The 13,146-nt window shown below is 41.1% G+C and overlaps 1 protein-coding gene across 4 annotated transcripts in view; it reads left to right on the forward strand.

Moving 5' to 3' along the window:
- FRMPD4 (FERM and PDZ domain containing 4) overlaps window positions 1-13,146 on the forward strand; it is a 531,872-nt gene that overhangs the window by 492,502 nt on the left and 26,224 nt on the right. For all 4 annotated transcript variants that reach the window (XM_027533896.1, XM_027533898.1, XM_027533895.1 and 1 more), the window contains exons 8-9: window positions 3,317-3,448; window positions 8,559-8,678. In XM_027533896.1, coding sequence (XP_027389697.1) covers window positions 3,317-3,448; window positions 8,559-8,678 — 252 coding nt within the window. The remainder of the gene's footprint in view (window positions 1-3,316; window positions 3,449-8,558; window positions 8,679-13,146) is intronic.

A 13,146-nucleotide genomic window follows, 5' to 3' on the forward strand; every position in this document is an offset into this window, starting at 1 on the left:
CACGCACAGAGTTCTGCCAACCGGGGAAGCTTGCCCAAACCTTGATGGTCAGAAATTTTATTGGGGATTGGCCACTTAAACACAGCTGCCCACCTGTGTAGCTGACCTTAGTACCCTGACCCTCCAGAGATAAGCTGATAGCACATGACTCAAGGCCCTCACCATAAATCCCATTTATAAATCCCATACCCATAAATCCCCACCATAAATCCCATAGACTATCCATTATAGCCCAAGACTCCCCAATGAACAAAAACACCCCTATCAAGCAGGACCTGCCAAGAGCTTAAAAGTTACCTCCCAAGAGCCAGGGGCAAAGAAGCAAACCTTTCTTTAGTCAAGACTAATCTTTTACTACACAGATAATAATATGTAAATAAATGGCCATGGCTAGATTTGAAATGAAAGGGCCAGGCTCTAGTTTGAAGACCCCCGACCTAACTCCAAAGAGACACTCCCTCTGATATTGTGTCTTGTTCTATGATACCAACTGGTCAGAAAAGCTCCTTGCCATTGGACCCCTTACCCATCTGAAGATATGGGTGAAGATTTGAATGCATTTCTTAACTGAAATAAATCTAAATTTAAAAGAGAGCCCTAAAAAAAGAGAGAGATCCCTGTTGTTAATTCCTTCTGGCCTCTTTATTATAGGAAGCCACCCCAGACGAAGTTTGATTTCCCTGAGAATGGCAGATGACAGTGAGAAGATGGGGAGCAATGTGAAGAATTCACATCAAATTAAAGTTATCTTAGCTTGTGCCTAATAGCCTTATTATCACAATAGATGCAGACTGGTAGGCATAAAGTGGAAATAGTATAGGTATGAAAGGGATATGACACTGTTTAAGAAAAATTGCCAAAATTCTTGCTTACAGATTCACAATAGGGTAATGTTATTGCTATCACATGTCCTTCCCGGTGATTCAGGAAAATGTTTTATAAAGGATGTGTTGCCACACAGAGGCTGGTTTTGTTTTTTTCTGAGGCTTGAACAAAAATTCTGAAAGAGAATCCCTTTATGAAATTCAGTATAGTCATGCAATTTCTGTTGAATGATTTTTTTTTTCCTGGTGAGTAGTTATGGGGATCTTTGTTTTAAAGGACCCTGAGGAAATTTAAAAAGATCCACAGAGAAAAATCAAAACCTCAAAAAAGATCAATTAAAAAAATTTTTTTTTCTCTATGGCAGGGTTTCTCTCTCTTGACATTGGCGATACTTTGGATCAGATAATTCCTTTCATGTTAATAGCATCCCCAACCCCAGTGTGACAACCAAAAGTATCTCCAGATATTGCCAAATGTTGCTGTGGGGCAAAATTTCTCTGGGTGGAAAACCACTGCTCTATGGGATTTTCAGCATCTGAGTATTAATTATATTTGAAGAGAGATCACTTACTAGTTTTCAAGTACATGAAAAAGTAATGGTTGACGACATTTGTTTGCATTGCAGTACACTTGTGCTTGTGCATAGAACACCTTTCTGATCATAAGTGTTTAATCATATAAAGGATTACTGACACAGCTTGTTCATTCTACCCTCCTCAGAGATTTAAAATAGAAGCTGATATACGTATATTGTTACATCGATGAAAATAATAAACAATCAAAAATCGGAATAGAAAACAGTTTTATTTGAGGCAAACTGAGGACTATAGACCTGAAGCCAGCTTCCCAGAATGCTTTAGGAAAAGCATGGTTTTCAGCACAGTTTTATATCTTGTCAGAAAAAAAGAAGATTAAACAGGTCAGCATACATTGCTTCAGGATTTCAAAACAAACCCAGACCAGCATGTACACAACGAGTCAATCTGGCCTTGGCACCCAGGTAGGGAGTCCTATCATCAAAGAAAGACCAGCATTGGCATCCCAGAAAAGGATACATTTCATCTTTATTTTTAACCTGGGAATTCATGACTTCTGGTCAATGGGCCCTTTACTTTAATAATTAAAGCAGGTGCACAATGTTTGATAGGCCACAGACAGACTGTTCGAGTTAGCAAAATTCAGGTTAACTCATGCATAAGTTGGAATGACTTCCCAAGACCTCATTATGTGAAAATTTCTTTTATCAACTTGATACCCTAACTGTGTGCCAAGCAGTGCTGTAATCAGTGCTGTCTATGTATGAACTCGTGTAATCCTGCTACCTGTTCTGCAGCAGGTATCTTTATGATCCCTGGTTGACAGACAGGGACACTAAGGTACCTCAAAGTGAAGTAACCGACCCTAAGCTGCCAGCAGATACAGAAGAGAACCAGGGTAGAAACCCGACTGTTTGCAGAACCCGTTTCCTTACTACCCGTTTCCTTTCCACCACCATGTGCCCTTACAGAGGGGTTGGCAAGCTTTTTCTTTTTTCTGTAAAGAGCCAGATAGATAGCAGATATTTTGGGCTTCCCAGGCCACACAGTCTCCGTTGCCACCAGTTTCAGGTCTGCCCAGGCAGAGCACGAAAGCAGCCCATACATAAAGAGATGAGCGAGACTGGGTTCCAGCAAAATTTATTTTATAGAAACAGGTGGTGGGCTGGATTTGGCCTGCAGGCCAAGCCCTGGGGTAGACCGCTTTCAGGGGTGGTTCAGTTGCCTCCCCATTTAGAATGAGGGTGTCTGAGCCAACTTCACTGCACAATCTGTGGCCGGGCTCTCTAAGACCTTAGGTGATAGGTAAAATCCTCTTCCAGCCGTGCACCTGACTGCCTCTCCGTGTCTGAAGTCCATAAAGAATTGGGGTGGGGGCTGGCCAGGAAAAGGTCAAACAGAGAAAGAAGGCCCGTATCTGTATCTTTCGGGGGGTCTTTGGAGCATCAAGCTTAAGAATCAGTCAAACGTACAAAATGGAAAAATCAGCCTATTTGTATACTTTTCAGTCATGGTAAACTCCTTGGCTATCTTGACTACTAACTCCAGAGGGTACCTGGATTGGTTTTTAATTGAAGTAGAATTGATGTACAATCTTGTGTTAGTTTCAGGAGTACAGTACTGTGATTCACTTATATAGAGAAATATAGATATGTATATTTCTATGTATATTGTTTTTCAGATTCTTTTCCCTTAGAGATAAGTACAAAATACTGAACAGAGTTCCCTGTGCTACACACTAGGTCCTTGTTGGTTATCTATTTTATATATAGTAGGGTGCATAGGTTAATTGCAATCTCTTAATTTATTCCTCCCCCCTCTCCCCTTTGATCACCACAAGTTTGTTTTCTATGTCTGCGGGTCTGCTTCTGTTTTGCATATAAGGTCATTTACATGTGGAATCTAAAAGGACTACCTTGATTTTGATCACATATCTTCAATGTTTCCTCTGTAAGGATGTCATCTTAACCCTTCAAGAGAAGCTCTCCATCAAAGGCATCGAACATTTCTCCCTCATGCTGGAGCAGAGGACGGAAGGGGCTGGAACAAAGCTGCTTTTGCTTCATGAACAGGAGACCCTAACTCAGGTGCGTGAATGCTGCCTGTGGTCCACGCTGCCCGGCCGAACAGAGGCCGCCCAGCCCCGAGCTCCCTTGTCCTTGAATCTTTTCAGCGCCTTCCCCACAGCCCTGGGCAGCCCCACTAAAGGAAGTGCTGGCATTCATAATGGATTTTACACCTCAAGGTGATGTTTCCCTTTTTGTCAATTTTTCATAGACTGTCAGTTGCTCTCACAAGCAGAGTTGTCAAAGGCTCAGCAGTGACTCACTGGGGGCGGTGGCTCTGCAGAAATATATGTTATGTGATGGTAATGACTTATTCACCTATTCCGATAATTGATCTCTGCTGCTGCTGCTACTGCTAAGTCGCTTCAGTCGTGTCCGACTCTGTGCGACCCCATAGACGGCAGCCCACCAGGCTCTCCCGTCCCTGGGATTCTCCAGGCAAGAACACTGGAGTGGGTTGCCATTTCCTTCTCCACTGCGTGAAAGTGAAAAGTGAAAGTGAAGTCGCTCAGTCGTGTCCGACTCTTAGCGACCCCAGGGACTGCAGCCTACCAGGCTCCTCCATCCATGGGATTTTCTAGGCAAGAATACTGGAGTGGCTAATTGATCTCTAGAAACTATTAAAAGAAATGCTTTCTGAGATTATTTAAATGAAGCCCAAATCATATTTCGTTCTTTTAAGTTCCGAGTGCCTACCTCGGAGTTTTTTTTTTTTTTTTTTTTTTTGGAAGCCTGAAATCCCTGACCCAGTCCTGCCCACTATAAATATGTGACCCACCAATGTGTCCCTGGTGGCTCAGGGGGCTTCCCTGGTGGCTCAGATGGTAAAGCGTCTGCCTGCAATGCGGGAGACCCAGGTTTGATCCCTGGATCAGGAAGATCCCCCTGAGAAGGAAATGGCAACCCACTCTAATACTCTTGCCTGGAAAATTCCATGGATGGAGGAGCCTGGTGGGCTACAGTCCATGGGGTCTCAAAGAGTTGGACATGACTGAGTGACTTCACTTTTCAATGTGTCCCAGCTCCTGGTCACCAAGGTGCCACCCCCACCTGTTAGCTGGGGAGCCAGGCAGGCTGCTTTGCTGCTAAACTCAGCACAGCGCCATGACTTTCCCTGTGATTCCACACAGGCGTGGTCTTTGTTGGATGTACAAGGGATTTCACCAATTTTCTCTTATGTAGGAGAGTTCAATGAAGAGGGGACTTTTTGGACAGGGGTGTGAGCAGACACCAGGAGAGGCAGGCAGTCAAGTCACCCCCACATGGATGGAGTAGCAAAAAGTGTCATCACGCTTAGTTGATTTTTGGTTGTCACACAATTAAAAGCCACACATCAGGACCTGGAGTTATCCTCAACTCTTTCGATTTAGTAAAACTTAATGTGATGACTTTCTTACAAAGTCAGTATTTGTGTTCATTTATATTCTTCTCTCTAAACTTGACCTTTTTTTTTATCTACCTGTTGATATTTTAAATCTCATCTAATTGTTTATTATTGTTTGTTATTATACCAAAACACGCTTGGAACCAGATGACTTCTTTATTCGTTATAGGGGAATGACATCTGTCATTATAGGGGAACAACTCCTGATATATTCATCATTATAGGGGAATGATCCCTGATATATTCATCGTTATTGGGTAATGACCCTTGATATATTCACTGTATAGGGGACCGACCCCTGATATACAGAACCCCACATGTGAAAGGCCAGTGTTTTGTTGAGTTCCCCCATAAGCCAACCTTTAGACAAGGATTTAGACTCCAGTGGTTTATTTGGGAGGCGACACTGGGAAATAATGGGAGAGGAATAGGAGGGGAAATGGATAAGGGGCTGCCACTAAAGAATGTTTTCAAGCCAGTTCCCACTGTGGACAGCTGGAGCTCAGTCCCACTGGGGACACTGGGAACCAGTAGAGAGCACACCTCAGAGGTATCCCCCTCAAGGGGAAAGGGGACTGGGGTTTTGTCTGCTAACATCCTGTCCATAATTGGGGGTGGGCTTCTCCCAAGGACAGCTACTCCCTGGCTGTTCTGGTTTGCCCTGGACTGACAGATGGTCACAGGTGTTTGCAGTACCAGCCTTCACCCTGGAGCAGTAAATGCCAAAGGGATGTGGGCGGACAGCCAGTTACTATGAGTCTAATGGAAACCTCCCACAACTTTTTGATATTTCTGCCTTCCCCCAGAACTTCCATCTACCACCTAGAGATTCTTTCAAAAATCTCTTCTGATGCTAGTTAATCATAACTTCTCATTCCAGGTTGATTTCCAATTTTTAAATTCCTCTTAAAACATTAGAAGGAAACAAAAACCCTCTAACGATGATTCTTCCCTTATCTTTCTAAAAGAGGCTTTGTTTTGTCTTTCATCAGAACTAATAACAAAGTGCTGAAACTTGAATATTCTCTCTAGACAGAAAATTGGTAGTGTAAATATCCTGAAACAAATTGGCTATATGCCTTTGAATTCAATACATATGAAAACTTGACCCATAAAATATTTATAGGCATGACAGAAAGGAGGAGTAAGTATAAGAAATATGTCCAATAACAAAAATTGTTTTAAAACATTTACCTGTGATGAAAACCCCCAAGGAACTGCTAAGCAACTCTACCTGAGTTTTTAGCAGTTTGACACTAAACTTCTATCTAGAAAATAATATTGTTATTTACATACTACCTAAAATTTCCAAGAATTGGGGTTTTTGCTTGTTTTAGAGACTGTAACTCTTATGGACTGCCATTTTTAATGAGTCTAAAGCATGTTTTTGCATTCCATTCATTTATTTCCCACACAACTGAGCGACTTCACTTTCACTTTTTACTTTCATGCATTGGAGAAGGAAATGGCAACCCACTCCAGTACTCTTGCCTGGAAAATCCCATGGACTGAGGAGCCTGGTGGGCTGCAGTCCATGGGGTCGCTAAGAGTTGGACATGACTGAAGCGACTTAGCAGCAGCATTTATTTCTCAAAACTAGTATAACCTACTACTGATAAAAATAGACTCAAGGTGGCTTATGGAAAATTCAGCACAGATTGTGAAAAGTGAGACTGTTAGTCACTCAGTCGTGTCCGACTCTTTGTGACCCCATGGACAGTAGTTTGCCAAGCTCTTCTGTCCAAGGGATGCTCCAGGCAAGAATACTGGAGTGGGTTGTCATTTCCTTCTCCGGGGGATCTTCCCGACCCAGGGATCAAACCCCAGTCTCCGCCACTAATTAAAGGAGCCAGAGATACGATGACCCCTGACTTTCTAACATCAGAGCGGATCTTCTGGCAAACCCCCTGTGACGTCACTGTTACATGCAACAGCAGCCCTGCCAGCACCCAGCTCTCTTAGGGTCCCACATATCCTCCATCCTGGTTTGCTTTATGATCAGCCAGTGATGACCAGCCTAGAGCTTATGGGCTCCTGAGTTCGCTCAGTTTTGCAATCCTGCCCACAGCTGGAAAGCCGGTTCTCAGGATGCCCAGTGTACCTTTACATGTGGAATGTTTTTCCTTTGAAATTCTTCTGTATAGCACAGTCAGCGATGTAAATTCTCAGAGTGTATGTGAGTGTGTGCGTATGGAAGCCAGGGACTCAAGAAAGCTGTTATTAATACTATTTTTCTTTTGAACATGTTTTTCTTTTTCTTTTCTTTCTTTTTTTTTTTTTGGCTTCACCACATGGCTTGCAGGATCTCAATTCCCTGACAGGGACTGAACTCACGCAATGGCAGTGAAAGCCAGGAAACTCCCTATTTTGAACTTTTATTTATTTATTTACTTTTTGTCCGCTCTGCACAGCATGCCCCACCTTAGTTCCTCTAAGGAAATTGAACCCATGCCCCCCTGTAGTGGAAGCACAGAGTTGTAACCACTGGACCATCAAGGAAATCCCCATCATATTTTGAACTTTTAAACAGCAGTTCACAGACATTTTTTTTTTTTTGCCAGATTTTTCTGCTGCAGAAAAGTAGTTACAAGTGCATGAAACTGCGTGCAAGTGCATGAAACTGCATGCCAGTGCATCAAAACGGACACCCAGATGCACAAAGCTGCAAGTCGAACAACTGTGTGGGTTCGTGCTGCACGCTTTTAGTTTCATTGCACTGACCTCCTCTTTAAGGGAAGTTAAATTTACATTCTTTTTTAAATATTTTTTTATTCTATTTTTTACCTGTTTTCTTGAAGTCCAGTGTCTTTCATTCATTCAGCTGTATGTGAACCACCTACTATCCATTGACTGATTCCCTTTTGTTACAGAAAGAATTAAGAAACTAAGACCTAGTAGGTGTCACACACTATGCTGGGGGAAAGGAAAGCAACTCAAAAGGATCCACGGTCCTTAACCCTGAAGGACCTATGGTATATTCTCAGCCCCTTTGAACAATCTGAACAAATCATGAGAGTAGAAATTGGGGTAGTTTTGGAAACTTGTGGACTCCAGATTTAGTGACTGGGCCAGTACGATTGTCCCCCAGCCTTTCAGTTGGATGTCATGCAGGTTGTCACTGTCACGTTTTCACTGCTACCGTCATGCTAGAGTCCAAGGGAGAAAGCCATGACAGTGGTATGCAGTAATAAACAGTAGTGGACCGTCTCTGCACTTTTCCCCCAGGGCTCCTTTTGCGCCCTGCCCCCAGCCTCCCTTGAGTGTGTGACTGTCACTTATAACAGCCAGCATCTTCAGAGGACTGCCCTCAGACAGCTGGCACCCATCCTGTACATACCTGGAAATTCACATCCCCCTGGGAGAGGCCAAAACCAGTGACTTATCTGTGCACCCAGGGGATCCATGGGGTAAGTTTCCCACCAGAATCTCCCCGGGACACCCCACAGCCATCTCTGCTGGGCTGACCTGAGCTGGTTCCTCTGCTGTCTGACATCCTTCCTCTCCTCCCTCACTGGCCTCTCCTGGGAACAGTTCCTTTTTGAAGTCACTCATTTCAGGGACTGCTGTGGGGGAACATGACCTAAGTCACAGGTATGTGCAGTTTTCAGGGAATGAGTATGGATGATAGATACTAAAATAACCTCAACCACTTCCTTCTTCAGTGTCCAGAGAAAGCTGCCTTTGCTTCTGGCCCACAGACCTTTCTGCCAGCCCTGAAGGAGTCTTATCATTGGTCTGTTCTTCTAGGTCACCCAGAGGCCCAGCTCCCATAAGATGAGATGTCTTTTCCGAATCAGCTTTGTCCCAAAGGATCCAATTGACCTTTTAAGGCGAGATCCAGTTGCTTTTGAGTATCTGTATGTTCAGGTATGTGATAACTGGGACATGTTTCATACTAACATTGTGGGATGAATAAACTGTGGGGTTTTCCTCCCTGAATTCTTTCATTTGGGATCTTCTTTCTCTTCGTCCCTCACCTCCCCCAAGCTTAATGTATTATAAAAGGATTCCATGGTGCTTTGATTTTAAATTGAAGTATAGTTGATTTACAATATCATGTTTCAGGTGTACAGCACAGCGATTCAGTTATATATATATTTATATTTATATTTATATTTATATATATATATAAAGTATATATATACTTTTTCAGATTCTCTTGCTTTATAGGTTATTATAAAATATTGAGTAAAGTTCCATGGTGCTTTTTAAATTTTCACTTGATTTTGATTTCATCCTTGTGAAAAAGTGGCAAGAGTAGTAGATGAACTCTTTCATATCCATCACCTAGATTCACCAGTTATTCCCATTATACCACATTACTCTATCTTCAGTGTGTGCACACATTCTCCTCGCCCCCCACCACACACAATATTTTTTCTGAACCATATGAATGTCAGTTACTAAAACCATACTCATTTACCCCAAAATATGTCAGTGTATTTTGTAGTAACAAGGACATTTTCCAATATAATCATTACACAATTAACCAAATAAGCAAATGTGACACTGATACATTTCCATTATGTGATCTACAGTTTATATCCAAAGTTTGCCCATTGTCCTAAAACTGTCCTCTATATCCATTTTTTCTAGAGTAGAATCCACTCCAGGATCTCATTTTGTATTTAGTTGGCATGCCACTTTAGTCTCCTTCAATCTGGAGCATGCCTTACCTCAGCCTTTCTTTAATTTCCCCAACCTTGACAGTTTTGCAGAATGCTGATCAGTTATTTTGTAGAAATCTCTCAGTTTTGGTTTCTCTGATGTTTTCTCGTGATTAGATGGGGCTCTGCACTGGGGGCAGAAAAGCAACACAAGTGACCCCGTGCCCTCTGTAGTGCATTGTGTCAGGAAGCACATGGTATCGTTCTGTCCCCTTTGTGGTAAGGTTCACACTGACTCTTTTTTTTTTTCTAGGAAGTTTTACACATTGACTCTTGTCAACATAAACATTAAATAATGTTTTCCAGAAATTACTACTTTCCCTTTTCTAGTTAATAAGTAATTTGCAGAAAGTCACTTTGCAACTCCCTTTTTATCGTTTCACCTGTTCATTTCAGTATTCATTGATGATGCTTGCCCAAATAATAATATTATTATTGTAATGGTTGAAAATGATTTGCCTAATTCCATTATTTCTTCTTCAGTTATTCATTGGCATTCTTCTGTAAGAATTCCCTTCTCTTTTATTTACGTATTTTGTTCATTCATTTATTTAGTGTTTAGATTGTTCTAAAACATCATGATATTCATTGTAGTAGAATTACTAATTTCAAGGCAGTAAAACTTTAAGAACATAGTATGTTTTGCAGTCTCTGTCTGATACTGGGATATAATTTTTAAAAAATAAGGCTTCCGGAAATGAGAATCTTTGCTAGTTTGTCCCAAAGGGAATTGATCCACTTGATATTTAGGCAGTATTCCTATATTTCTCTATAACCGCTTCCCATTACTCTTAAATTCCCAATATAATCACATTAAACAGTAAGAACCCACTTACCTAATACTTAAGCATCTACATTAGAATTACACAAAGAGGTTGTAAACCTTAATGTAACCTTCCCCCACAGAAAAAGGAGGCAAAAAAATGCTGCTCTCTTTGGCTAGGGGATATCTGTTAAGTCAAAGGTTGCTGGAGCCCTAAGTAAGAAATAAAAAGCAAAGAATGTAGGAAAAAGAAAAGAAATATTCCTTTACTCTGGGTAGTTGATAAATTGGTATTTTTTTTTTTTTTACTATTCTCAGTATTTTCTTGTACATTGCAAAGCTTTTGTGATCTTTTTTTTTTATATATAGAGACCTGTAATCGACATAAATACTTAAGTGGTAGGGGTTTTAGGACAATATTGCTTTAAAAAGTTGGGTATGAAAAGAAAATAGAAGTTGGCATAGAGATGTAAAAAAGATAAATGTCAGAGGTTAGGAATAATGACATGAATTAAGTAGCAATAAGCCCTAGAGAGCAGAAATTAAGTGGGAGGAGAAAAGCAGAACATACTGGAACATTTCAACCAACGAGAGCACTCAGGCAAAGGCCTGTTAAATGTTTCCCACCTCTTTGGAGGAGACTGTGGTATTTAGAGCTCAGTAGGATGTTTACTGTTCATGTAGATAACCTGAAATCGTCAGGAAAAGGAAGTCCTACTCCAAATAGAGAGATGTGCGGTGCACTTCACTCCATTTTCTACCCAGAACAATGAACCGCCATGAGTTTGGCTTCCTTAAATGTTAAACTTTGGTTCCCTGGACCCCTCAACAATATCCTCTCTTCCCCAAAGGCCAGGTAACCCAGACCTGACTGCATGGGACAGCCTGATTCTCAGCTGACCTGTTACTGCATCTTCCCCATATTCCTACTGAGAACCGACCCAGGGCTCTGCCACTGCAACTCACATCCCATATACTATGTTTTAAGCTTATTAGTTGCAAATACATAGTTACAGGTGCCTATCAGTACATGGCTGTAGAACACGATATGCATTCAGTTGTCATTCTCTAATTATATACTCATCCCATTAACAAGATGATGCTTTAAAACCATTTACTCGGCGTCTGTTTTAAACATCACAAATTTATTGCATTTCTAAAAGAAGAACACAGTTGTGTTTGTTTTGGGGAGGGGAGACCTTTTAAGTACCCCGGGAGTACTGCTAAGCATGGTTCTATTTAAGTCTGTTTGCTCAAATTGAATGCAGTTCATGGAGATCTTTCTTATTTCAATGATACATCCTTTATACCTGTGGAGCTGTCCTGAGAACAGGAAAACCTGCTGGGACTCTTGCCCTGGGACTAGCTGAAGACTGAAGATATTTCTGCTTTCTTACCTTGAGTGTTGCTTGGCTGGTGGACTAGCTACTCCTTCAAGGAGTAGCCAGTGATGGGTAGCAGGGCAGGGGTGGGGGCGGGGACCATGTTATGGTGGGTGATAGAGACCAAAATTAATCTATCATCATCTCATTTATCCTTCACTGAGAACAGGAAATGAAAATTTCTTGGATTCAGACCCCTGTTTCAAAATGCCTTGTATCATAGAACATGCAGTTTGTCTAAAATTACGTGTCTACCATGAGTCCATGGACCTACAAATGGTTCTATGTCCCAAGTGTTGATTTTAAGGTACTAAAAGGATGCAATAAAATTAGCCTAGAGAACAAAAGAGGAAACAGAAACAGTGTCTATCACATTACACAGCCAAAAATCAATTCAACTTAGTGAGCTCTTACTGAGGGCAGTGGCCATTGATGAGGTGAGCCATGACAATGACCACAGAGGTTTCAATAGTGATAATATATAGAAATGTCTTAACCATTAATGGACCATGAAGTATTTTACAGATTTTAACATATCTAATAACACTAAGCCCTAATAATCCTGACTCTTCTAATTCATAATTATAATAAGCTCTGCTGACATTTTACTGTCCACCGTCTATTTTTTTAAAAAGATGGTACACCAATTGGTAAACAGGATAATCAGGCTACAAAATGTGTTCTAACACTTTAGAAGTATCTTCTTTTTTTTTTAATATCTCACATGTTCATTATAAATGAATTTTTGTAGGTCTAAAGTGGAGTCTGTTGAGATCTCTGTTAAGCAAATCAGCGACCGCCATTTGCATGTGTAACTATTTTAAATAATGCACTTGAGAGTAATAAATGCATAATTTGTACCAAAAATATGTATAAGTCATATGTCACAGTAGTTCTCTGGGATCAGTCTGAACTAATTATATAATGTAATTAGTGACTAATCACTTAAACAAAAAAATTAAAGTCTGATTAAATACAGGAGTGGGAAACAACAACCTCAGTCGCAATTCTGAGAAGTGATAGTGATGACTCACCTTTATAAAGCACAGTCTTTATTATGAAACATCCTCACAGGTATACTAGCAACCTTGAGAGTTAGCTGTCATTAGCTTTTTTTTTTTTTTTCAGATAAGAAAACTGAGACTCAAGAAAGATGGAATGCCAGGTCCAAAGTCATTTGATTAGTGGTTGACAGAGCCTAGGATCCCACTTGGACCTTTTGTCTCTAAATTCTATGCTAAAATCCTGTTTCACATCTGTTGTGCAAGTCCTTTTAGCAGTCCTAAAATGAAGTAATATATATAAAAAAAAAATGGTTCTTTGAATACCTTTTATGGCCTGGCACCCTATCCCTCAAAATGACCCTAACTGGACCCTGAAATGCATGGTGCCCCATTGTGGACAGTCCTGAGCTCTTGAAAATAACTGGTAGATCTAATGCCACAAAAACAAAATGGCAGCTTGGAATTGCTCCCAGAGGCTGTCTTCCTTCAGAGCCACCCTGTCTCCTGCCTCTAATTACA

This window comes from Bos indicus x Bos taurus, chromosome X (assembly GCF_003369695.1).
Source record: "Bos indicus x Bos taurus breed Angus x Brahman F1 hybrid chromosome X, Bos_hybrid_MaternalHap_v2.0, whole genome shotgun sequence".
In the NCBI taxonomy this organism is placed as follows: Eukaryota; Metazoa; Chordata; class Mammalia; order Artiodactyla; family Bovidae; genus Bos; species Bos indicus x Bos taurus.